General features: G+C 34.0%; 3 protein-coding genes and 1 pseudogene across 3 annotated transcripts; 2 read left to right on the top strand and 2 right to left on the bottom strand.

Moving 5' to 3' along the window:
• Nucleotides 1-228: 228 nt before the first annotated feature.
• On the bottom strand, nt 229-2,153 carry LOC140962288 (uncharacterized). Its single transcript, XM_073421146.1, has 3 exons — nt 1,667-2,153; nt 832-1,038; nt 229-673 (listed from the first exon to the last, which is right to left on the bottom strand). The coding sequence occupies exons 1-3, from the start codon at nt 2,111-2,113 to the stop codon at nt 590-592; spliced, it is 738 nt and encodes a 245-aa protein (XP_073277247.1). The 5' UTR covers nt 2,114-2,153; the 3' UTR covers nt 229-589.
• Nucleotides 2,154-2,886: 733 nt separating this feature from the next.
• On the top strand, nt 2,887-5,089 carry LOC140963549 (pentatricopeptide repeat-containing protein At2g41080-like; annotated as a pseudogene).
• A 1,342-nt stretch (nt 5,090-6,431) lies between these two features.
• LOC140963280 (B-box zinc finger protein 20-like) lies at nt 6,432-7,536 on the bottom strand (the record flags this gene model as incomplete). Its single annotated transcript, XM_073422565.1, has 2 exons — nt 6,432-7,260; nt 7,372-7,536. Coding segments are annotated over 2 exons (582 nt in total), but the record flags the coding sequence as incomplete, so codon positions are not given.
• Nucleotides 7,537-13,753: 6,217 nt separating this feature from the next.
• On the top strand, nt 13,754-22,633 carry LOC140962876 (V-type proton ATPase subunit a3). The gene is made up of 18 exons (XM_073421934.1): nt 13,754-14,062; nt 14,930-14,974; nt 15,384-15,506; nt 15,582-15,689; nt 16,698-16,808; nt 16,885-17,058; nt 17,250-17,387; nt 17,816-17,923; nt 18,123-18,230; nt 18,388-18,536; nt 19,154-19,307; nt 20,166-20,326; nt 20,399-20,605; nt 20,779-20,962; nt 21,091-21,171; nt 21,279-21,472; nt 21,717-21,776; nt 22,087-22,633. Exons 1-18 carry the CDS (start codon nt 13,913-13,915, stop codon nt 22,289-22,291), a joined length of 2,460 nt encoding a protein of 819 aa, XP_073278035.1. The 5' UTR covers nt 13,754-13,912; the 3' UTR covers nt 22,292-22,633.
• Nucleotides 22,634-22,903: the final 270 nt, after the last annotated feature.

Raw genomic sequence — 22,903 nt, 5'->3', positions numbered from 1 at the left:
CTATATATATATATTAGCAAAAAACTATATTTATAAATATAAAAGTCGCATTTTTTGCTCGCCTTCTTCAAATTCTTTTTTTTTTAAAATAAAAAACTAGTCAAATACCATTAGAAATAGCTTCCGTTTTAAGACACTCTACATCCAAACACGTTCTGTCTAATTCCCGTTTCAATGCATACAAGCAGAACACTGGAACGTATCTAATCTAAACTATAGGCAACACTATTGTACAGGTATTTCACCCATATTTTTTTTTAAATCCATATGTTAGCACATACATAAGAGAGTTGCAACATAAAATGCTTTCATCATACAATCAATCCCTCCACACAAGAAGTCACTATTCAGCAGCAGTCTATAAACCCTAGTCATTTTCGTTATATATTGTTTAGTCATTCACTAGAATCCGTCCCAGATGGTGGAGAAAAATTCATTACCTCAAGAATCTTTTATATCTTAGGCAACTCCCTTGACCTCACAAACAAGCATGAACTCCAAAACGTCACTTTCATCCTGAAGTTGGGTTTGATGGCTTTGCATGATATGCCATCCGTTGGGCTGTCGAAGTGAGAAAAATCATGGCAGCTCAAAATCTGCTACTTCCTCGCCTACCAACACCAAATTTTCTTTGCTCTTGTCCTGGCCCTGTCTTTGGCCTTAGTCTTTCACTCTGCATTTCAGTTCAGCATGAAACTCGAAACATTATATATTGGGAAGCGAAGGTCTTGTTGGTCTGCTGGGTCCACCCGTGTCATAAAAATCAAGAGCAGAAGAAAGAAACTTTGCGAGTCCTACAAAATATTTAAAATGAGCACATAAAAGACTTACCTTTGGAGATTGTTTTGACATAGATCGCCTTTTCAAATAAACCCTTTGAACTTGTTTCTTCTTCTCTTCTGCCTTTAGCTTAGCAATGCTTGGCCTGTAAAGAATCACGGTTCTACCGATCCGCCCAACGATTACCGACCCAGTTGATAGCTCCAACTGCTTCAGCACATCATCTAATTCTCCCGGACAGGTACCATGTATTTTGAGCTGACATAATGTTGAACAATCAATGCAAATTATTTTCTTTTCATCCCTACTAGTACCAAATACATGAGAGCAAACTAAATTTTGATTCAACTATCAGTGTTAACTGAAAGAAATTCATGGCAAATCCCATAATACCAATAAAAAATGTTACATAAAAAGCATCTAACAAAGTGAAAAGAAAACACTAAACAGTAATTTAACCCGTGGCGGGATATATGGGGCAGTCTGAACAGTACATATATTTTTCTGTTATTCGACGAGCTGGAACAGATTGATCATCCTCTTGTATCAAAGCAATACAAAGTGAAGTTCAAGTTTATGTATTTACATGAACCCCAACACAAACTAGAAAAACAGACTTTTTAAGACTAAGCAAAGAAATCTAATAATAAAACACATTAAATTGCACATATTTTCAATTGAAGACAGACAGATAACGAGGCTGGCATTTTTCAGGACTGACATTTTATCTTGTCAATTCGTGCTGTGTCTTAAATCAATTTCATTACATTATATTGCAAGGGATCATGTAAGTTGAAAATGATGCCTTGTCTGTTTATCTGGCATTTTTACCATCCATTACCTTAAAGAATCCTAAACCACAGTTTTTACAGAACATTACAATTACCTTGAGAAGCTCATTGGCTTCAAGGGTTTCAATCAACGCCGTCACAACAGTGTCAGTGACGCCAGATTTGCCAACTTGCTGTGACTTGAGCTTTTTGCCCAAACTGTGAGCATACGAAGCCAACTCTTTCTTCTCCTTCACGCTGAGACTCGGGGGCTCAATTTTCGAACTCAAAACCCTCTCTAAACCTTCATAGGCATCTGCACTGGAACTTATCTCGATTTCAGAATGGGTTTCCTCGATATCTAGCACAGAAACATCATCTTCTATCCGCTGCGAAATGGCGCGTGGATTAGGGAGGAAGCTTAGAGTCCTCGATAAGGAAAGATATGGTTTCGTTCTGAGTGGAAGAGATTGCTTGGGTTGACGATATGGACATGTAGGGAGGAAGGGGACGACGAAACGACGTAGTATCAGGTGTGGGGAGGAAGCAAATAGTGTCGCCATTGCGAAGCTCTGTAGTCTTGTTATTTTTTTAACCTTTTCTTTTAAAGACTGAAATTATATCATAACTAAGAAAAGGAGTGAGAGACATTTAACCAAAATTAATGTGTTAATTAACATAATATTTTATCAAAAGTTAAAATAAAAACCTTTTTAAAAAGTTTTTATTTTTACTATATAACAAAAATAATAATTTCAATATTTTTATGTAAAAAAATCAAAATGGAATGTAATAATTTATTCGAATGGAGTGTGGTGTAAATATTAGTGATAGATAGATAATAAATGGGTAAATTTGTTTTAAATCTCTAAATCCAAATTTAGTCTATGTCGAAAAATATATATTTTGCATTCTCTAATTCACGAAATATTTTGTGCTTTCTGAACTCACATTTCTTTTCTCGGATGAAAATCAATAAAAACATTGAAAATATGATACTAATAATTGATATATGAGGATCATCTATTTCATATTTGATACAAAATGATAATATTTTGAGTATAAAATTGGACAATTTTATTAAAATGTGACATGTTTGGATAATCAAATAACATATATTCATATCAAAACTGAAACTGAAACTCAAATACCATATATTGATATCATATTTTAAATGTTTTGTACCGATTTTTATTCTTGAAATGACAAATGTGTCATTAATACCAATACATATGCTCAAAACTCACATATTAATACCAAATCTCAAATATTTGATACTTAAATATCATATTACTACCGTATTTTCTACTAATTTTCATTGGAGGTAATGATTTTTTACTGAGAAGTCCTGAAATATTTTCGTTTTTCATGTCCAACATATCTGCTACTTCTCTGAATTGTAAGTAATGTTAAAGTGTTGATCGTGTGTCATCCTCCACTCTTGGAACAGGGTAGCTGAAATATGCTACAGAGGTCACTTCAGACTAGCAATGACCTCTGTCTTCGATCTTCTCTGGTCGGACTCATCTCTCTTGTCCCGCCTCCTCGAAGCATGCGTCCAATACCGCTCGCTTTTCGTAACACGACAGCTCCATTCCATCATGATTACTGGAGGGCGCTCGAGATTCAAGTTCTGGTCCAACCACCTGATGAATGCTTATACCAAACTTGGCATGCAAAAAACCGCTGTCAATATGTTCAACACAATGCCCCAAAGAAATATCATGTCCTATAACATCTTGCTTGGAGGACACATACTAAATGGCGAATTGGGTGCTGCAATTGAGGTTTTTAACAAAATGGGTGAGAGGAATTCAGCCACGTGGAATGCGATTATTACAGGCTTGATCAAGTTTGAGGAAAATGAGGAGGGGTTGAGATTGTTCTTGAAAATGCACGCTCGTGGGTTTCTACCTGATGCGTACACACTTGGGAGCATTTCGAGGGGATGTGCTGGACTGAAGGATTTGAGTAGAGGAAAACAAGCTCATGGTTATGCGATTAGATCAGGGCTGGAGTTTGATTTGATTGTTGGCAGTTCATTAGCAAATATGTATATGAGGTGTGGTAGTTTGAGAGAAGGCGGGAATGTGATTCAGTTAATGCCGGTTCATAATGTTGTTGCTTGTAATATACTTATTGCTGGGATGGTGCAGAATGGGTGTCCTGTGGGTGCACTAGATCAATACACCATAATGAAAATGGCAGGATTTCGACCAGATAAGATCACCTTTGTAAGCGTGATTAGCTCGTGTTCTGAGATGGCCACTCTTGGTCAGGGCCGGAAGATTCATGCTGAGGTTGTAAAAGCCGGGGCGATGTCGGTTGCTGGGGTTATTAGTTCCCTCATTAGTATGTATTCGCGATGTGGCTGTTTGGATGATGCTGTTACCGTTTTTGGGGAGAAGGATGGAGTTCAAGAAGATCTTGTTTTGTGGAGCTCAATGATTGCCGCTTATGGTTTTCATGGAAGAGGACAAAAGGCTATTGAGTTATTCAACAGGATGGAACTTGAAGGACTGCAAGCAAATGATGTCACATTCTTGAGTTTACTGTATTCCTGTAGTCATTGTGGATTAACAGATAAAGGACTTGAAATTTTCGATTTGATGGTGAAGAAGTATGGGCTGCAGCCTCAAGTTAAACATCATACCTGTATAGTTGATCTCCTAGGGAGAGCTGGCCGTTTGGCGGAAGGAGAAGCTTTTATTCGATCCATGCCTGTAAAGCCTGATGTTGTCATCTGGAAAACCTTGCTATCAGCTTGCAAAATTCATAAAAACCCAGACATGGCAGAAATAATATGCAAAGAAATTTTGAAAATCGATCCTCAAGATTCCGCGTCTTATGTGCTCCTTGCAAATACCCAAGCCTTTGCTAAAAGATGGCTGGATGTGTCAGAGGTTTGGAAAACAATGAGAGAAAGAATGGTCAAGAAAGAACCCGGGATAAGCTGGTTCGAAATGAAGAATCGGGTGCATCGTTTCACAACAGGTGATAGTTGTACTTGAAAGAACTAACAGGTGAACTCAAACTACTCGGATATGTACCTGACACAGACGTCGTTCTTCACGATATGGATGTGGAGGAAAAAGAATATAATTTGGGGCACCACAGTGAAAAAATAGCTCTAGCTTACGCACTAATGAGCACACCAGATGGCATTGCCATTAGGATAATGAAGAATTTAAGGGTATGTGATGACTGGCATGTTGTTATAAAGTACATATCTATCGTCAAAAACCGAGAAATCGTAGTCGGGGACGCAAGCAGATTTCACCATTCCAAGAATGGTCATTGCTCGTGTGTGGAGATTATTGGTAAGATTTTATCAATATTTTTCGTAATTTATAGGTTGTACCCAAATTGCTAGTTACACAGTTAATGTACGAATTAGTCATAATTTGTTTATAATGATGGCCTATATATTTTCCACTTGTTGGAAATGTTCAGGTTGGTAATTAAATAGATTGATTATATTATTGGTATTATAAACCTTGGAAATTTCCGTACGTTTGGGTTTTCGGATGCACAAAGAACTTGTTATGTATTTATGTGGGAGATTGACTATCGTTTAAATTTGAGAAAATCGTATTTTTTTTCACATTCAGCCAGGAATAGTATGTAAATCAAGTTAATCAAATAAATTATATTTAACAAATTTTATGTGATTGGCTCGTCTAACAAAGTTTTGGTAAGAGAATCGAACTAATGATCAAATAAACGTTCATATTTTCTCATATACTTAGATATTTGTTGGTATTTCATATTTTAAAATATGTCTGAGTTGTGTATAAAATTTCAAAATACCATACTTTCATACATATTGTATCATCACCCATATTTATCGAAACAACAATTATAAATTTAAGACTTGCGAACTTATGCGAAAATTCAAACACATCACGGGCAAATTGCAGCAACACCTCCGATAAAAATTCAAATATATATTAATTTTTTTTTAAAAATCTGTGTTATAAAAATTGAACATGAAATCTCTTACACATAAAGTAAATGTGCTTGAGTTTTTTTAACACGTGGGTTAAATGTGTTTTAATTTTCAACAAATGAAAAATATATTAACTTATTAATAATTTTTAGAGGATTTTATACTCTTTTTTTCACACTTCCATGTGCAATATATTAACCCAACATATCATCATAAGACATTCAAAATTCTTCTTTTCCTACATTTGTACGCATAAGTGCATCCCAATGGAAGCTCCTNAAAAAATTGTTTGTGGTTATTATTATAAATAAGGAGAATTTTTATTAAAATGTTTGAATTAGGTGTGAGTTCCATAAAAAAAAGTTCATGTTTTTTGAATAGTAGATAAATGAATAAAGTTTTTTCTTTTCGTGTGAAAATAATGTCACAAGGTTCTAACAATAATCATCACAAAAATTTTTGTGAGACATTTTACGGGTCAATTTTGTTTGACAGATCTTCTACTTGGGTCACTCATTAAAAAATATTATTTTTTATGTCAAAAATATTACTTTTATTATAATTATGAGTATGGTTGATCACTCTCACGGATAAAGATCTGTGAGACAGTCTTACAAAAGACCTATTTATCGATTAATATATATATAGATAATGATGGAAATGAATATTTTACTCTCGAGTAGCAAACCTTTCCCATGTGTCTTATTGAATTCTTAGACCTGTGCTTTTTATATTTTCAGATTCAGGAGACACAAGAACCTGTTCTTTTAGCTGGTGACATTGAAGCAATCAATTTCATAAGTATAGGAATAAGACTTTTTATTACAACGTTAACATAGAAATAGGTCCCGTCTTTATCCTACAGTACTATTCATCTATACTATATATGAGATGGCTCCTGTTTTTTCGCCAATGGAATGATCTGAACCCTTGCGAAATGACCTTTAATTTTATCGAACATATCGGGATCACTAGAATATCATACCGATCCACTGATTTAACCCATTTGAACACATAGGAAAGGAAAAAAATGAAAGGGGATTCTTGAGAAAAATTTCAATTGTGGCCTTTTCATCATTTGCTGTCAAAAGAGAGAGCTGAATACATTTAAATACCAATGGATTTTCTGAGTCTTTTTCCTGCAATTTGATGTTACGGTACCACGCCTTTCGTGGGAAAAGCTCCAAAAATATCTTCCAAAATTCTTCATCTGTAAATACTCTTTGTTTTGTTATTTTTGCGTGAAATTTTTTATTATTTCTAACAACCATGTGAATCGTATGCTAGCATATATATCAGTAATATTGTAGTAAGATTTTAATGTAATGTAACATTTAGGGAACTTTACAGAAACCGAAATGGTGAAGGATCAAGCAAATCCTCAACATGCCAACCGGGTAAACCCTCCATGAAATACTCTGATATGCTGCTGGTTGAAGCTGAACCCTGCTGGCCAACGAGCTGGCTCGATTCGTTATCATACCCGTAAAAATTTGACATTTGTTCTGAATTATTTGAAACCGAATTCGATTGGAAACTTGTGTCCGTGGTTACTGAATTATTGGTATCTGTTTCTGATCTAAGTTTGATGGGGGATGTGGTAGCTTGATGTTCGGAATCGGGGGAAGGTGAAATCTTGACTCCCGTGAGAAGAAACCTGTTGTGCTTCCTGGTGTGTTCATTGGCTCTGTGTACTGGAACATCACACTCTTTACAAAGTAAAGCCCTGTCTTCTTGGCAAAACAGTAACGCCTTCCTTTCCTGTGTTATTATAAATGGATCGAGCATATAACATATGATTATTTCGAAAATTCGTCGAATAAATTTAAAATATCTCATGTTTTTTGGTAAGATGATGGTATGTTTTGTCACCTGGCAAACGTCGCAGCTCGGGGATTCTTTGCATAGAGGGTGTTGAAGGGAGAAACGGGGATGTTTGCGTGCGATTTTGTTGGCGTTATGGATTCGATCATCGCAGTTTTGGCAAAGGGCTGCCTCATCCGCAGTGCAGAAAACATATGCTTCCTTCCCACNATGTTATTTTTTATACCAAAAATATTACTTTATATTGTAAATATGAACATGATTGTCTTGTCTAATGAATAAAGATCCGCGAAACCGTCTCACAAGAGACTTACTACTTTTTTATATCTAATTTCGATATAGAGGTTTGGACAAAAATTAAATAAAGAAAATATTTTTATATAAGTCGATTAAATTTTACTGCAAATAACGTCACATGATAGTTATCAGCTACGTGTGTGGTTAGAATTTAAATCTCAATGCCACAAGCCTCTTAGCTTGATGATAAAAAAAATTAAGTTTCGAGTTCGAGACCATGTAAACATCATATTAAATTATGTGGTATTTTTGACTTTTTTTTTTTAGTTTTACGATAATATAAATTTCAAACGAAGAAATGCTCGTTATATTCAATTATGGACACACAAAAAAATAAAAATAACACACCATAATTGACAATGGCTTGTCAACTAAAATTGTACGGCTTGAATATGTTAATAGATTTAGGTTTCGAAAATATTAAATATTGTGGTGGAGATTGCTTGTTCGTACATCAAAATATCAATCATTGACTTAATGCACGTTTTTAAATGACACTTTGGTGGTCTCAATAACTGACAAACAACGCCTTTTCATATTCTATTCAGTGGATAATTAGGCCGAACCTTTGAAAATACGTAAAATTGACCTCAGTTTTCAGTCGTCGATTTTTTTTGTGTTCAGTTTCTGGGTACTTTTTTAGTACTACATTTCCACATGAAGTGTACCACATTTCCACATGAAGTATACCACATTGTGTATGACATAGTAACACAATTTTGTGGGTAGGGAGTGAACCCAAAGAAATATTTTGATTGAGAATTTTTCATCAACTTCCCCTTGAAAATAAGATGAGATCAATCGTGGAAAAAACAAATAAAAAATTACTCGTCTTTTTTTCAAAGTCGAATGAAATAATAAATTGAAAAATATTTCGTTCAAAATCGAATTAAATTATATATAGTGGTATGTTTAATTACTATAGTAGTTATGATATAGTATTACTAGTCAATTTAGTGAGATGAATATTCGATTCGACTAATAAAAAAATATTATTTTTTGTATCAAAAATATCGCTACTGATTGGATCAATCACTCTCACAATTATATGGTCTCAAATTGAACTTAATATCAATCTTTTTACTTTTATTTGCAATATAAAAGTGCATATTTCATGATAGATGTAACACATACGTTATTTTGAAAAGTAGGTCTCTTGTGAGACGGTCTTACGAATCTTTATCTGTGAGACGTGTCAACCCTACCGATATTCACAATAAAATGTAATACTTTTAGCATAAAAGTAATATTTTTTCATGGATGACCCAAATAAGAGACACATCTCAGAAAATACGATCCGTAAAACCGTCTCACACAAATTTTTGTTTATTTTGAAATAACAATACAAATACAAATATTTCCCATATTTTTGAATATATAAACCCCATAATTGTCGGTGCCACGATTCACATCGCTGGGCAATAATGATTGGTAATGTCACTATTTAGCATTGAAAATTGCACGGGTTCCTCTGTTTCCTACATGGAGAAGAAGATTTTGGATTAAAAAAGTATTAATGATTGGACACAAACTTGTACCAGAAAACTCCAATTCATGTGCTAGAGATTCTATAATGTGAATGAGAAAAAATGGATGGGAGAAAATTATTACAATGGAAAACATTGTCTTGCTATATAATGGGAACCATTGTCTTTCTATGTGTCGTTTTTGAAAAAAAAAATCATGTAAGATTATTGATAAGATTAATTTTTTGTATTATAAAAATAATAAAAATTTTAGAAAACAGTATTTTATTCCTCTATTTTTTTCATTTTAAGGTTCACAAAATCTCTCGTATCTCTTATGAGATCGTCTCACGGAGAAATTTAATGAGATCAATCATTATCTTTTGTTATATATATGAATCGGGTCGACTTACCTAATTGGATGTATGCTGTTTGTGATTTTTGTTAACATGTAAACATAAGGGATGGGACAGCAAAATGGATGTTTTATTTGGAGTTAAATAGGTTTTTAAAAAGCCAAACATTTATTTGTCTATGGATCTAAAAGTAGGGTAGGTATAATTCTCTGAAATGTGCTGTATTATTTAATAGATTGATAAGTCAAGAATGAGATAAATTTTGAAACAATAGTGTTTGCACAATATTTGATTTGCGGGCGTGTCAGGTGCGAAGTTGCACCGATTTGTGTGAAAATGATAAAATCTAACTTCTAAAAACAAGCAAAAGCGAATCCTAAATTTGACCGTCGGTTCTAATCTCTTAAAATAACTATAACGCCAAAATGAAGAAAACTAATGGAATTTGAGAAATAAACCCCTGACATTGTTTATATTTTCAATAAACCGTAGGAATTTACAAGACATAAAAATAAAATATATAAAGTTGTTGAAATCTAAAACGAGAGAATGCTAGAAATTATACTGGAACGCTTAAAAAAACTAGTGCTTGAAGATTGAAAATTTTAGCAGAGAGTATTTGCAGAATTTTGTCTGTGTAGAGTTGAGTTGTGTGTTTTTTCCTTCTGCCGATCCCTTCTTTTTCTTCACTGTGAGATGTGGTTTCTTCCACTCCCCCATGATCTCCTCCTATACACTCCACGATCTTTTCCGTCTTTCCACGATCTCCCTCTTCTCCCATGATCTTTTCCATCTTCAGCGCTTTGTGACCGGTTGGACTCGATAGGAATTAGTTCGCTATATTTAACGGGCCTATAATTTAATTGGGCTTCATAATTAATTATTTTTAGCCCAAACAAATAGATTAATTTAGTAGATAGATTCATCTTCACGTAAGTATGCCATTGGTGATGTATTCAAATAACTTTGAAAACTAGCTTCATCGTTTTATAATTTTTTAAACAATAAATAGTTTACACGGAACAAAAATTTTAGGATTTTTAAGCTTTGGGTATGAATATAAAATAAACTATATTAAAAAAAATAGATATGTAGTCGAGCTCATGTTATCACAAGTGCAATACCCAAAGGCTTGGTACAAAGTCAATAAATGATTACACATAATTATTTCATTCAATGTTTAACTCGGATTTTTACAAATTATTAGAATTATACATTATGTATCATTTTTATTATTGAATTTTGTACTTTGGCTTATTGAACTTTTTCATTTTGAAAGAAAATTGGACAAGTACTTTATTGGGGTTTCAAGTGGATTGTGAGTGTGGAATGAAGATTGTTTTACGTTGGAAAATAATCTTAGAATAAATGAACTGATATTAAGTTACACATTGTGAAAGTGTATGAATTATTGATCATGGTCAAGAGGTTCTTTCGCGCGCGTGTCTACGTAGGGGGTGCAAATCAAGGGCCAGATTTGCACTAAAAAAAGGCTTGAATTGTGTGTAAGCGTACGAGCGCCATTTGAGTGCGTCGAATGTTGGACCGATCAAAGCAAAATTTCTCACCAAGGTTCACTCTCTTCTTGTATGTGTCTCCTACTGCTCTGCTCCAATTCGTGATAAAGTAAACAGTCGTCCAACTTGATCATCGAAGCACATACTGGAAGTGGCGAATCTGTTTTAAAGACATTATACTTCACACATGCTTCGATTTGCTTTATTGTTTTAGTTTTGTATGTTGTGTTTTCTCACGACATCGTTTATCAGTTTCTGTTCGGATTTCTGTACTTTTCAAAAGTTTACAATACTTTATTTATCTATCGAGAACTACGATTATTGTTTAACATCTATATCATATATGCATCATCATCTCATCCAACGAATCAGATGATATCTCGTTGTAGATCCGCTACCATTCAGTGTGCACGAGATAAACATTAGAGATAAGACAATAACCTGAAAACTACACTGGACAAATTCTATGTAGCAAGCTCGTCCAATAAAGTATTGATAGAGGAATTGAATTATTGACTATTGACCAAACATTCATTTGCTCTATCAACTCGGACAATCATCTCAGACATGTAATAACCTGTATTGTTTTGATCATATATGGTCATCTGGAAATTATATAAATCCTATAATGGCAAAGCATATGGGTCACTAGGATCTACTAATTAACGGGCCTTCTATATTTGCAAACTATAATATTTAATGACAAAATTAAGTTGGGCCTAGTGGAGATTCGACCAGAATTATGAGTTTAAAATCCAATGTAAGGCCCATATTCTGTTTGTAAAGGCTACTCACTACTGGGCCACAATATTTTGGATCTTGTCATCAAACTCGCTTAAATATTTTCTCCATTTAAAGCGCTTGGAATAAACTGGTACATGTAAATAATCACTTTAACCAGAAATTTCCGTTTCAAATATTAGTTTATACTTTTATATTTTATAAAATAAATACGGTTATAAAAGAATTGAGTATCTTCGTAATCTTTTCAAGCCGGCTCGATAAATATCTGATTCGTATTAGAATTTGTCGAACTCGAACATGTTCGAAATTTTTTCAAACCGAACTCAAACAATAATTATTTTATTCGATAGTCCGTGAACTACTGCAAGTTTTAATATTTTATTAATATAATCATATATTAAATATATATACATTTCGAGCTTTCAAACCTTACTATCCGAACAATAGTTTGAATAGCCCGCGAATAAGTTTGAAGATTTCGAGCCAAACTCGAATGTGGACTTTCTTTCGAGCCGAACTTGAGCTAAAAAATTAAAAACTTACGAGTTTCGTATTGAGCTCGAACTTAAATATATTTAATTCAACCCGAATTCGAACCTTAACTTTTTACTAATATAACGCTCGATTCAATTTGTTTATGATACACAAGAAATTCAATAATACTCCTATCTTCCCTGGAAAAAATAATAATAATTCTTTTACGGTTATTCTTGTAACTACGAAAGACTCATTTTTATCTACTAATAATTTATCTAAGTTTCGACTATGCCATGATTCTCTTTTAGATATATGTTAGTAAATATTGACGTTGTTGATACAACGACAAGAGGTTGGCTCATCATTCATCGTCTTCTTCGAGCGGCCATTGGTGGGTTCATGCATGATCTTTGGCTTAGCCGCCTTCCAAGGGATATATTGGCCTAAAAAAATTTCATTTTTGTAAAACTCACGCAAGTATGTGCTTTTTTATTTGAGTTGGAAGAAAAGATTGTTACAATCAAATAACGAATTTGATATTTCGTCTCAAATTTGAGATCTTGATATTGTATAAACGACAATTCATATCTCATGTGATAATGTGTTTTGCAAACACATTCTCGTTTATTAACTAGCTTGAAAATATTTTATCAGTGATTTGGTGAGTAAAAAAAAAAGCATGAAATAATATTTTTTTTTCTGTGGAAACTAGTATGAATCACTGAAATTTAATTCGAGAACTGTTTTCCTTTTTTAAAAGTTAAATTTTGAAAATTGTTAATATCAAAAAAGGTTGAAAGAGCATTCACTCCATACAGAAAAGAATGCTCGATGATAACTTCGAATAAGCTATCATTCTATTCCCAAAAAAAGGCGAAGGAATCCACTCGGAGAAGAGTTACAAAAAAGGTATGAATATTTCCCATTTTATTTAATTTATATCGTATTTTATTAATAAAATGAATGATTCCAACATATACATGTGTATACACTAGTAACATGACACATGTTTTTGTTTTAAGCGTCTTTTGTATGAAATATTACAAATTATATTAAAATTTAGACGTATATATTTGATTTTTTCTGATGATTAATCTATTTGTTAGTTAACTTTAATATTTTTATGATAATGGAAAAAAAGGAAAGTATAGTCTTACGATTTTATCACAGGAGGGAAATTATATTTTTGATATAATAACTTTGCAGCCTTCAATTTAGTTTACGTTTCGGTCCATCGACGATATTAATTTGTATTTCATTTCAATTTTAGTCATTGTTCATCGAAATATAGTATGTTTCAACAATATTCAACATGTCATCGGTAATTTTAGGTGTGATATTATCATTTATTGGTGTCAAGTCATCGTTTTCTGATAAACTTTCAACAGTTTGGTGGAAAAAAAACCGAATTAAAAAAATTACAAATTAATGGTTAACTATGACAATAATGTTAAAAATAAAAAATGAGAAAATGAAAGTTAGACGGCCAAATGTGTAATTTTACTATTTACAGGAGCAATATTGTAAATAAAATTAGTTCAATCAGGGGCGGTTAAATAAGACAATCCCAGCCATCCACCTCTTCCTTTATGTTCTTCTCTCTGTGATCCCCTCCTAGAATTATTCACTCATCCAATCACTCAAAATTCGTAATTCCTAAATTCACTTGAGATTTCTCCACTCGTATATATCTTCATAGTAAGAGAGAGGTAATCGAATCGAACTGCTGAAGATGGGGGAGCGGGGGAGAGGAGGATGCTGTCCGCCGATGGATCTGATGCGGTCCGAACCGATGCAGCTCGTCCAGATCATTATCCCCGTCGAATCGGCTAATCTCTCAATCTCGTACCTCGGAGACATCGGTCTTATACAATTCAAAGATGTTAGTACGATGACTTATGCTTTTTATGTCTTTTGCTGGTGAAAATTTGATTTTATCTGCGCTTTTTTTCGGTAATGTGATGTAGCTAGATATTGCCATTGTTGATTGGAGGATTGATGTATGCTTGTGATCGATTCTATTTGTGTTTATTAGTTAGTTTCCGAAGAAGATAGAGATATATTGATTCTAGTACTTATTACTTCACAATCATTTTCCGATTTGCTCTTGATAGAATCTAGATTACGTTTAGACGAAAAACAGAGAAGTTGAGACTATGGAATGTTGCTGTTATTGGATTTGGTTCTTTTGGTTTCCTTTGTTTGTTTGGTAGTATGCGGTGTTTTGAATCAATGTGCTGCAGGTATGGTTTATTTTGAGCGATGTTGTACTTGATTTTTGCAGTTGGAAGTTAGGGATTTTAAATTGAAATTTTGTCTATGTACTGAATCTAGCCTTCTATAAAAATTCCTCAGTAACCAGATATTTGCAGTTCTGTACAACCAATAACTTCAGCCATTTATTGTGGCAATGACATATCCAGACTCCGTGCAATTAAAATCATATCCTTTAGGCCTTCATACTTCACGGGTAAAGTGTCTTTAAAAACGGTCTAAAAACTATTTTTTGTGATAATATTTCTCGAAGTTATAGTCTCAAATGGTTATCGATCGATGATGTGAAAATTGATACCTGTTTAAACGCTATTTTATTTTAATATGCTTTTTTTTTAATGTTTCTCCTGACTTATATGATTTATGTTTACTAAAAGAATGCTCCTAGATTATTACTGTAAACCTTAAATTTGTTGCCTTTTGAGTTTGTGTGCTGCTTCATCTTAATATGATGTAATTATTTTCTTCCTCGCAGCTGAATGTGGAAAAAAGTCCATTCCAACGAACATATGCCACCCAGGTAAATCTTTGTTATTAGAAGACAATTGTTTATTTATCAAGTTGCCATTTGGATGATTCTGGCAAAATTTTCATGGCGAATATATTTGGGTAGTGACAAGTCAACAAAGTGAGATTGGAGGTTGTGTTTGTGATGCCATACTATGTTAATGCAGCCGTTAAGAGTCTTATTTTTTTCTCTTGCTTGATTATCCTCATAAATGCTCTTAAATTAGTTATTTCCTTAGAATGTCGATTTATTTTTGCTATATTCTTTTATATCATCATGTTCATTCTTGTATAGTCAAGCATACAACTTATCACCTGTTGGTTTTAAATATACGCATTCTGCAGCTGCATAAATTCTTCTTCTAATGGCCCTGCAATTCCTTGAGCATTATTTTTTTTCTTTTTTTTTGTTTCTTCTGAAGATTAAAAGATGTGGAGAAATGGCACGAAAGTTGAGATTTTTCCGTGACCAAATGTCAAAGACAGGGTTGTCATCTCAAGAAAGATCAATGACACAACCTGGTCTTAGTTTGGATGACCTTGAGGTATGTTTTACTTTTCGTATTTAACTCACTCTTAACTATCAAATGTATTTGACCCTGGCTCTTCGCTGATTTCAGGTTAAACTCGGGGACCTTGAGGCTGAGCTGGTTGAAATAAACGCAAATAGTGAAAAGTTGCAGCGATCCTATAACGAACTAGTAGAATACAGGCTCGTTCTCCAAAAGGCATGCCATTTTTATTTCTCAGTGTTCATAGCTTTTGTTGTAGATATCTAATTCCCACTTGAGTTATGCAGAGAAATAGAAAATATTTGTAACAAAAAATAATGTGAATATTCTTCTTGTATCTCTTTTTTTGGAAGAGCCTAAAAAACCTTAAGATGATCATTTAACACAAAAGATTTATTCTTCCAGAACACTAGAAAAGTTTCACTTACATTATGACCAACAGCAGTGAGTAGAAAAAAAGGGTATTGGTATTATTTATACAACCGACTTTTATGTTCCGTTACCTTACCCCCTCCACAATTCTCTCTGTATATGTTTCACTAAAGGAAGCCATCTATCAGTGCTAAGATTTGCTAGTTACTGTTAAATTAAACTTACAACACAGGTTATTAAAAAAAAGTAACAAAAAATTGTACAACTCGAGTTTATCAAATAGTGCTTGATATTTGGGTAAACTTTAACAGAATGATTGAGTGTATTAGGAATTTTTTTTGGTGAATATATTATGTGCTGTAGCATGATTAGTTTAATTTTTAAATCAATTATACTTTACTGTAGATGTCACTTCATGGAGAATTTGTTTGGTTAGTCATGTCATATCATCTATATTTAGTAATTATTATCATTATTATTCTTTTTTTTGGAGAATGTAAACAAAAAGCATTACCAAATACTGCTTTGGATTTTGGCAGTAATGTGACATAAAGGATAGTCTTGTTCGTTGTGTTTACATATACTGAGAGATGTTTCTTAAAGCAGTACCAGCAAGAAATTGATTTTTAGTGCATGAAACGAAATATTTTGTGCAACTTCTATCCTTGATTGCATCTGCATTATTAGAGAACCTTTGAAAAATCTCCTTTTATTTTTGTTCACTGCTTGCTTTTTCATTGTTGATTTTCTTTGATTGTTTTTGTCACATGCACCATGTTTTTTTCCTAGTTTTACTCCAGATTTTGTTGCTGACCCATGTTGGCTATTGTAAATGCTGTCATATTTCCTTAGGCTGGTGAATTTTTTCACTCTGCGATGAGCAGTGCTGAAGCTCATCAAACAGAATACTCATCAAATCAAAGTGGTGAGGAGTCCTTGGAGACTCCGCTATTATCAGAGCAGGTACAAATTTGAACTTCGATATTTGATCTTTAAGTTGGGGATTTCACTCTTATTCAGATATGTGTTCCGTCATCAGGGAGTGACAGTTGATTCTACCAAGCAAGTTAAGTTAGGATTCATCACTGGACTCGTTCCCAGGGAAAAGTCAATGGCCTTTGAGAGGATTTTATTCCGTGCTACCAGGGGTAATGTGTTTCTGAAGCAGGCTGCAGTTGACGAGACAGTCATTGATCCTGTATCCGGGGAGAAGGTTTACACAAACTATCTGGATTAATTTATGTAGTTCTATGACACACATTTACAGTCTGAATCATGCTTAGATACATTCTTTGTTCAATCATCATGGTATTTAAAAAAAAAGGTTGATTACTCATGTTTTGCTCTTGACTGAGACCAAAAAGTTAATATGGAGAAAACTAATTTTTGGTTTTTATGACATAGGTTGAAAAAAATGTATTTGCTGTCTTCTTTTCTGGAGAAAGGGCAAAAAACAAAATTCTCAAAATATGTGAAGCATTTGGAGCGAATAGATACTCGTTCAATGAGGACCTGGGCAAGCAAGCTCAAATGATTACAGAGGTATACAAGATACATTTGAGTTCATGTATTATTGATTTGTAATGGACCCAATTGTCATAAACCCGTCTCTTTTGTTTTCTGCTCATTCTTTTCTTTTCTAACATTTTTCTTAGTTTCCTGATTTTTGCAATTTGGATTAAATTTGAACATTCCTCTAGTTATCTTTTTCTCTTGATTGCCAGGCTGCTGTCCTTTTTTTTTTAATTCCTATAGACTGAAAGTGGATTTGTTTCCTTTTCTCTTGTATATTCATTGCACTTAATTCCTTGACTACTCCATTTTTCAATTATACTTTGGGTAGTACTTTGCATAATTTTCCCCTTATATTAAATGTTTATTGAGATCTTTTTTTCCCTTTTTCTCTTCTTTGATGGTCTCATATGAGATACTGAAATTGTACTCTTGTGTTACTTCTGCTTCCATTTCAGACCTCTGGTAGACTCTCAGAGTTAAAAACTACAATAGATGCAGGCCTGGTGCATCGTGGAAACTTGCTGCAAATTATTGGAGAACAATTTGAGCAGTGGAACTTTTTGGTTTGTCAACCATGGTTTAACAAATTGCTTGTAGCTTTCTTAATTTTTGTGGGTTTTTTTGCCAAAACAGCACTAAGCTGTGAATTATCAACCATGTACCAAAAGCCAGAGTGTTTTTGCATGTTTATGGTTGTTCCTCTTACTAACATTGATTGTATTTTAATGTCTTACGAATTTAATAAACTATTTTCTAATGAAGGTGAGGAAGGAGAAATCCATTTATCATACTCTGAATATGCTCAGCATAGATGTCACCAAGAAATGTCTAGTGGCAGAAGGATGGAGTCCTGTTTTTGCCTCAAAACAGGTGACTACTATCCCACACATTTCTTTTCCCCCCTTTTTTTTATTTGTGTGATAGCAAGTTTGGTCGCAGTTGTAGCTTTGAATCATGAGATTTCAAAGTGAAGTGCTATGTTTTAACACGATTGTGCATTCTGAAAGAGGATGTTTCTTATTTTCAGATTCAGGATGCATTGCACCGGGCTACACATGACTCCAATTCACAGGTTGATGCTATTTTTCAAGTCTTGCAAACACGTGAAATGCCACCTACATATTTTCGAACAAACAAATTCACTACAGCTTACCAAGAGATTGTTGATGCATATGGGTGAGTTATTCTGTAAAGTAAAGAGATTTAATGTGATGTTGTTGTAAACTGGTCGACACATTTAGGTTCATTCACGTATAAGCTCTCTGTTTTGGAAATTGACTTGTGAAATAGCTAATCAAATGGTGATAACCGGCAAATGGGACTGCTAGCATTTGAACTTTTAAAAAACAGCAACATGGCTGTGACTATGCATTATGACTTTCTAGTGTAGGGAATCTTCATGTATTTTTTTGTCATAATATAGCTACCTGTTTCCATGATTAATAAATGAATATTCAACTACCTGAAAGTTAATGAAGCTGAGAATATGTTTCTGGCCCCTAGGGAATGTAATCAAGTTGCGTAAAAATTATGGACCTTATGCTGACATTATGACCTTCACAAATTTGATTGATGTACCTGAGAAAAGTTTCTAGAGGTTGGCTTTTTTTTTTTTTGGTTACATTTCCCATCCACTTCCATGTATTAGCAATAATTACTCCACGCCCCATTACCTTGCCCTAATACTATGTCATGTTTCTATATTAGTAGTTCATATGCAATGAGTTCGGCATTTTTTTAAGACAAACTATACTTTGCATGACATTTCACGCCTCTTAGTTTACTTGTTGCAGAGTTGCCAAGTATCAGGAAGCAAACCCTGGAGTTTTCACCATTGTCACATTTCCATTTCTTTTTGCTGTCATGTTTGGTGACTGGGGGCATGGCATATGCCTTCTACTTGCAACACTATTTTTAATTTTCAGAGAGAGAAAACTCTCTAGTCAGGTAATGGCATACTATTTTGATATAGCTATCGATAGAATATTTGCAATTATGGTTTCTTAATCTCTTTCCATTTATTAAAAAAATGACATCTTATAAAAATGATTTTGGGACTCTAGAAACAAATTACCAAATAAAATCATAGGTTATTTTGCAAGATGTTTTTGATTGTTTGCCCTGTTGACTAGTAACTCAGTTATCTCTATGTGGAGGTTGTGGAGAATTCACTTGGTCCTTTAGTGTCCTCCTTTATTTTCCCTAAAATACTCGTTTAATTTTTTGGTTTATTTTTGTTTTCAAATTTTGACAGATATTTACTCAATCAATAGTATAACAATACATTAAAATTCTAATATTTAAAATTTTTAAAATGTGTAATGTGTTGCGTAGCACCAAGTTTGTGTGCAGTTGCTAGTAATTAGTATCAGCGATCGGATTTTTTCCTTGTGTACAACTTTCTTGTACTTTTCTAGTCACTTGTTGGATCATTTGGCCTGTTTCTGGTCATAAAATTGGGCCATCTTGTCCCAATTTATCATATTGAGCTCTGTTTATTTTCTTTGTGATTATTGTATTAAGAAGTTATGTAAAACCATTCGAAACATTCGAAACCAAGTTTTGAATTTCCTATTCTACGGTTGCAGTATTGTTTTGCGTAGATCTCGTCAATAGCGTCATAGGCATGCTTGGATGAGTTGGATATCTTTTTTTGGAATTTAGAGGATTAGTTGAGCAATTTGAGCTAATGCAAGTCAAACTACTAGTTTAAGTATGGATTTTCATTGTGAGCTTGAAAATTTCTGTTTCTTATATATGAATGTGAAATCAGTGACGTGATTTTATCAATCTCCATAAATGCAGAAACTTGGAGACATCATGGAAATGACCTTCGGTGGTCGATATGTCATTTTACTTATGGCACTTTTCTCAATTTACACTGGGTTGATCTATAATGAATTCTTTTCTGTGCCGTTTGAATTATTTGCCCGTTCAGCATATGTGTGTCGTGATCCGGCTTGCAGGTATCTCATGATCTTGGATCTTTTGTTAAATGTCGCAGCTCTGCTGGTATGTGAACTTTTTAAATCTTGTAGGGATTCTACTACTGTGGGCTTGATCAAAGAACGAGATACCTATCCGTTTGGAGTGGACCCTGCATGGCATGGTACACGCAGTGAGCTACCGTTTCTTAATTCATTGAAAATGAAAATGTCGATCCTACTTGGAGTTTCCCAGATGAACCTGGGAATAATATTGAGCTATTTTAATGCCAGATTCTTCAAGAGTACCCTGAATACATGGTAAGTCGATGCAATTCAAAATATTTTTTCTGGTGACACATTTACTGATTAAATCTAGATAAATTTCATATGGAAGTGCTTTGTTGGTCAATTATTTGAATGAAAATTCATCGGAGATTCTTTATAGTGATTTACATCTTCCTGTCTACTATACTGACCCCGTGGTGTCGCAGGTTCCAATTTATTCCCCAAATGATATTCTTGAACAGTCTATTTGGCTACCTATCTGTCCTAATCATCATTAAATGGTGCACTGGATCCCAAGCTGACCTATATCATGTTATGATATACATGTTTTTGAGTCCTACCGATGAGCTTGGTGAAAACCAGCTGTTCCCTGGTCAGAAGACAGTTCAGGTTGGGAATAATGGAAAATAAAATGTCTGTCTTTTGATTAATTTCATCTCATCACTTCAATCAAAGCTCTTAATACTTCCTGGGGTTTGCATAATTTTTGGAACTCGTTTCATTCTTTGCGCATTCAGCTTGTTTTGTTACTTTTGGCACTTGTTTCTGTACCATGGATGCTGTTCCCAAAGCCGTTCCTGTTGAAGCGAGAACACAACGTATGCAAGCTTTTACTTTTTTCTTTAGTTTATCCATTACAAATTATTATCATAATATTCTAATATCTTGCCACATTATCCCGACATTTTTATCACAATATATTCAGAGGCACCATGGAGAGTCTTATGCACCCCTTCCAGGAACTGACGAGTCGTTGCAATCAGAAGCAAATCACAATTCCCATGGTCATGAAGAGTTTGAATTCAGTGAAGTTTTTGTGCATCAGCTTATCCATACAATAGAATTTGTGCTTGGGGCAGTTTCAAATACGGCGTCTTATCTTCGTTTATGGGCTCTTAGGTATCATTTTACTGCACCCTATATTTGGCCTATACATTGTGACTGTTTGCCCCGCTTTGCATCTCTCTCGTCAGTTATACATGTATAATTAAATATTGTAAGGGTTTTTTGTTGAACTTATGAAATATAAGGAGAACTGCTATCAATTGCAAGATCCTAGTTCTTTTTCATATTTGAGTGTTGAGTTCATTATGCTAACAAACGTATTTTTTTTTTATCTTTTCCTTTGTTTGGTGATGATCAGTCTTGCCCACTCTGAGTTGTCCAGTGTGTTCTACGAGAAGGTTCTTCTTCTTGCATGGGGGTGAGTTCATTTATTTCATCGAACTATTCATGTCTGCAGGTGTTCGTATGAATTGGTTTTTGAACTTTTGTCATACTTCTTTCATAAAATTTGAGCGGCAATCATTCAAACTATTTTTTGATGTCTTTTACTTGTGGACTATGTGGTTGACCCAAACAATGTTTAATCTGGTAGTTGACTAATGTCTAATACGTAGTGAATGACAACAGACATTTTATGGAAGTTCTGGTGTTAGAGACAAATGAATGATTATTTTTATCTCTAGCTCTTATGATAGGCCTTATCTCGACTAATCATTATTTTTTGGCAGATATAACAATGTAATTATCCTTATCGTTGGCTTAATCGTCTTCATATTCGCCACTGTTGGTGTGTTGTTAGTGATGGAAACACTTAGTGCCTTCCTCCATGCCTTGAGACTACATTGGGTGGAGTTCCAAAATAAGTTCTATGAAGGAGATGGATACAAGTTTTATCCATTCTCGTTTGCCTCACTCGATTACGAAGAAGAATGATACACTTCGAGACAAATTACTATTCAAATAATATTTGTTATATGTGCATGGGACCGGAGTCTATTGAAGGTAATGATTCTTTAAATTGTTGCCTGGGATTATGCGTGATTCTTTTCACGTTGAGTGTTCTGTTGGTCTTGTATCATTTGTCGCTGAGTGTAATAAGCAGTCTTGTGAGGCCTGCATTGGATGACGTTTAAAGGTCCATCAGTTGTGTTATTTATACAGATTGATAGGATATATCTTGCTGTTTATTCTATTTCAGGAAACGGGAAAAAAATAATGATGTATTTATCCCTTTACTGTTGAGATTTGTTTCCTCGTGATGTTATTTGCCTTTGAGAGCTGGTGTAAATTTTTGGGATTCTAAAGTTATACTGTATATCAACCAGTCGTGACGCCTGCCTGCATAGATTTTGTCCCGCGTAGCCTCGCTTGGGCTTCAGTTGAAGTTTCAGTTGTAAATTATGGATTATGAAGGTATTATTATGGAAACAACTCGATAAACTTACATTTTTTTTGGAGAAGAAAGGGATCTTTTTATAGCAGTCAAAGAAAGAGTAAGGCTTTGAGGTTTAGCGGGAAACGGGGCGGCAACCACAACTTTTAACA

Source organism: Primulina huaijiensis, chromosome 17 (genome assembly GCF_012295235.1).
Source record: "Primulina huaijiensis isolate GDHJ02 chromosome 17, ASM1229523v2, whole genome shotgun sequence".
In the NCBI taxonomy this organism is placed as follows: domain Eukaryota; kingdom Viridiplantae; phylum Streptophyta; class Magnoliopsida; order Lamiales; family Gesneriaceae; genus Primulina; species Primulina huaijiensis.
The sequence above is the reverse complement of the archived record's forward strand: the minus strand, read 5'-3'. Positions and strand labels throughout refer to the sequence as shown.

Coding starts and splice junctions, on each gene's coding strand:
- LOC140962288 (XM_073421146.1), bottom strand. CDS start 2,113: ATGGCGACACTATTTGCTTCCTCCCCACACCTGATACTACGTCGTTTC. Junction 1,039..1,666: donor AAGCCAATGAGCTTCTCAAG/GTAATTGTAATG, acceptor ACATTATGTCAG/CTCAAAATACATGGTACCTG. Junction 674..831: donor TGTCAAAACAATCTCCAAAG/GTAAGTCTTTTA, acceptor ACTGAAATGCAG/AGTGAAAGACTAAGGCCAAA.
- LOC140962876 (XM_073421934.1), top strand. CDS start 13,913: ATGGGGGAGCGGGGGAGAGGAGGATGCTGTCCGCCGATGGATCTGATG. Junction 14,975..15,383: donor AACGAACATATGCCACCCAG/GTAAATCTTTGT, acceptor TTTCTTCTGAAG/ATTAAAAGATGTGGAGAAAT. Junction 18,231..18,387: donor CTGTTTTTGCCTCAAAACAG/GTGACTACTATC, acceptor TCTTATTTTCAG/ATTCAGGATGCATTGCACCG.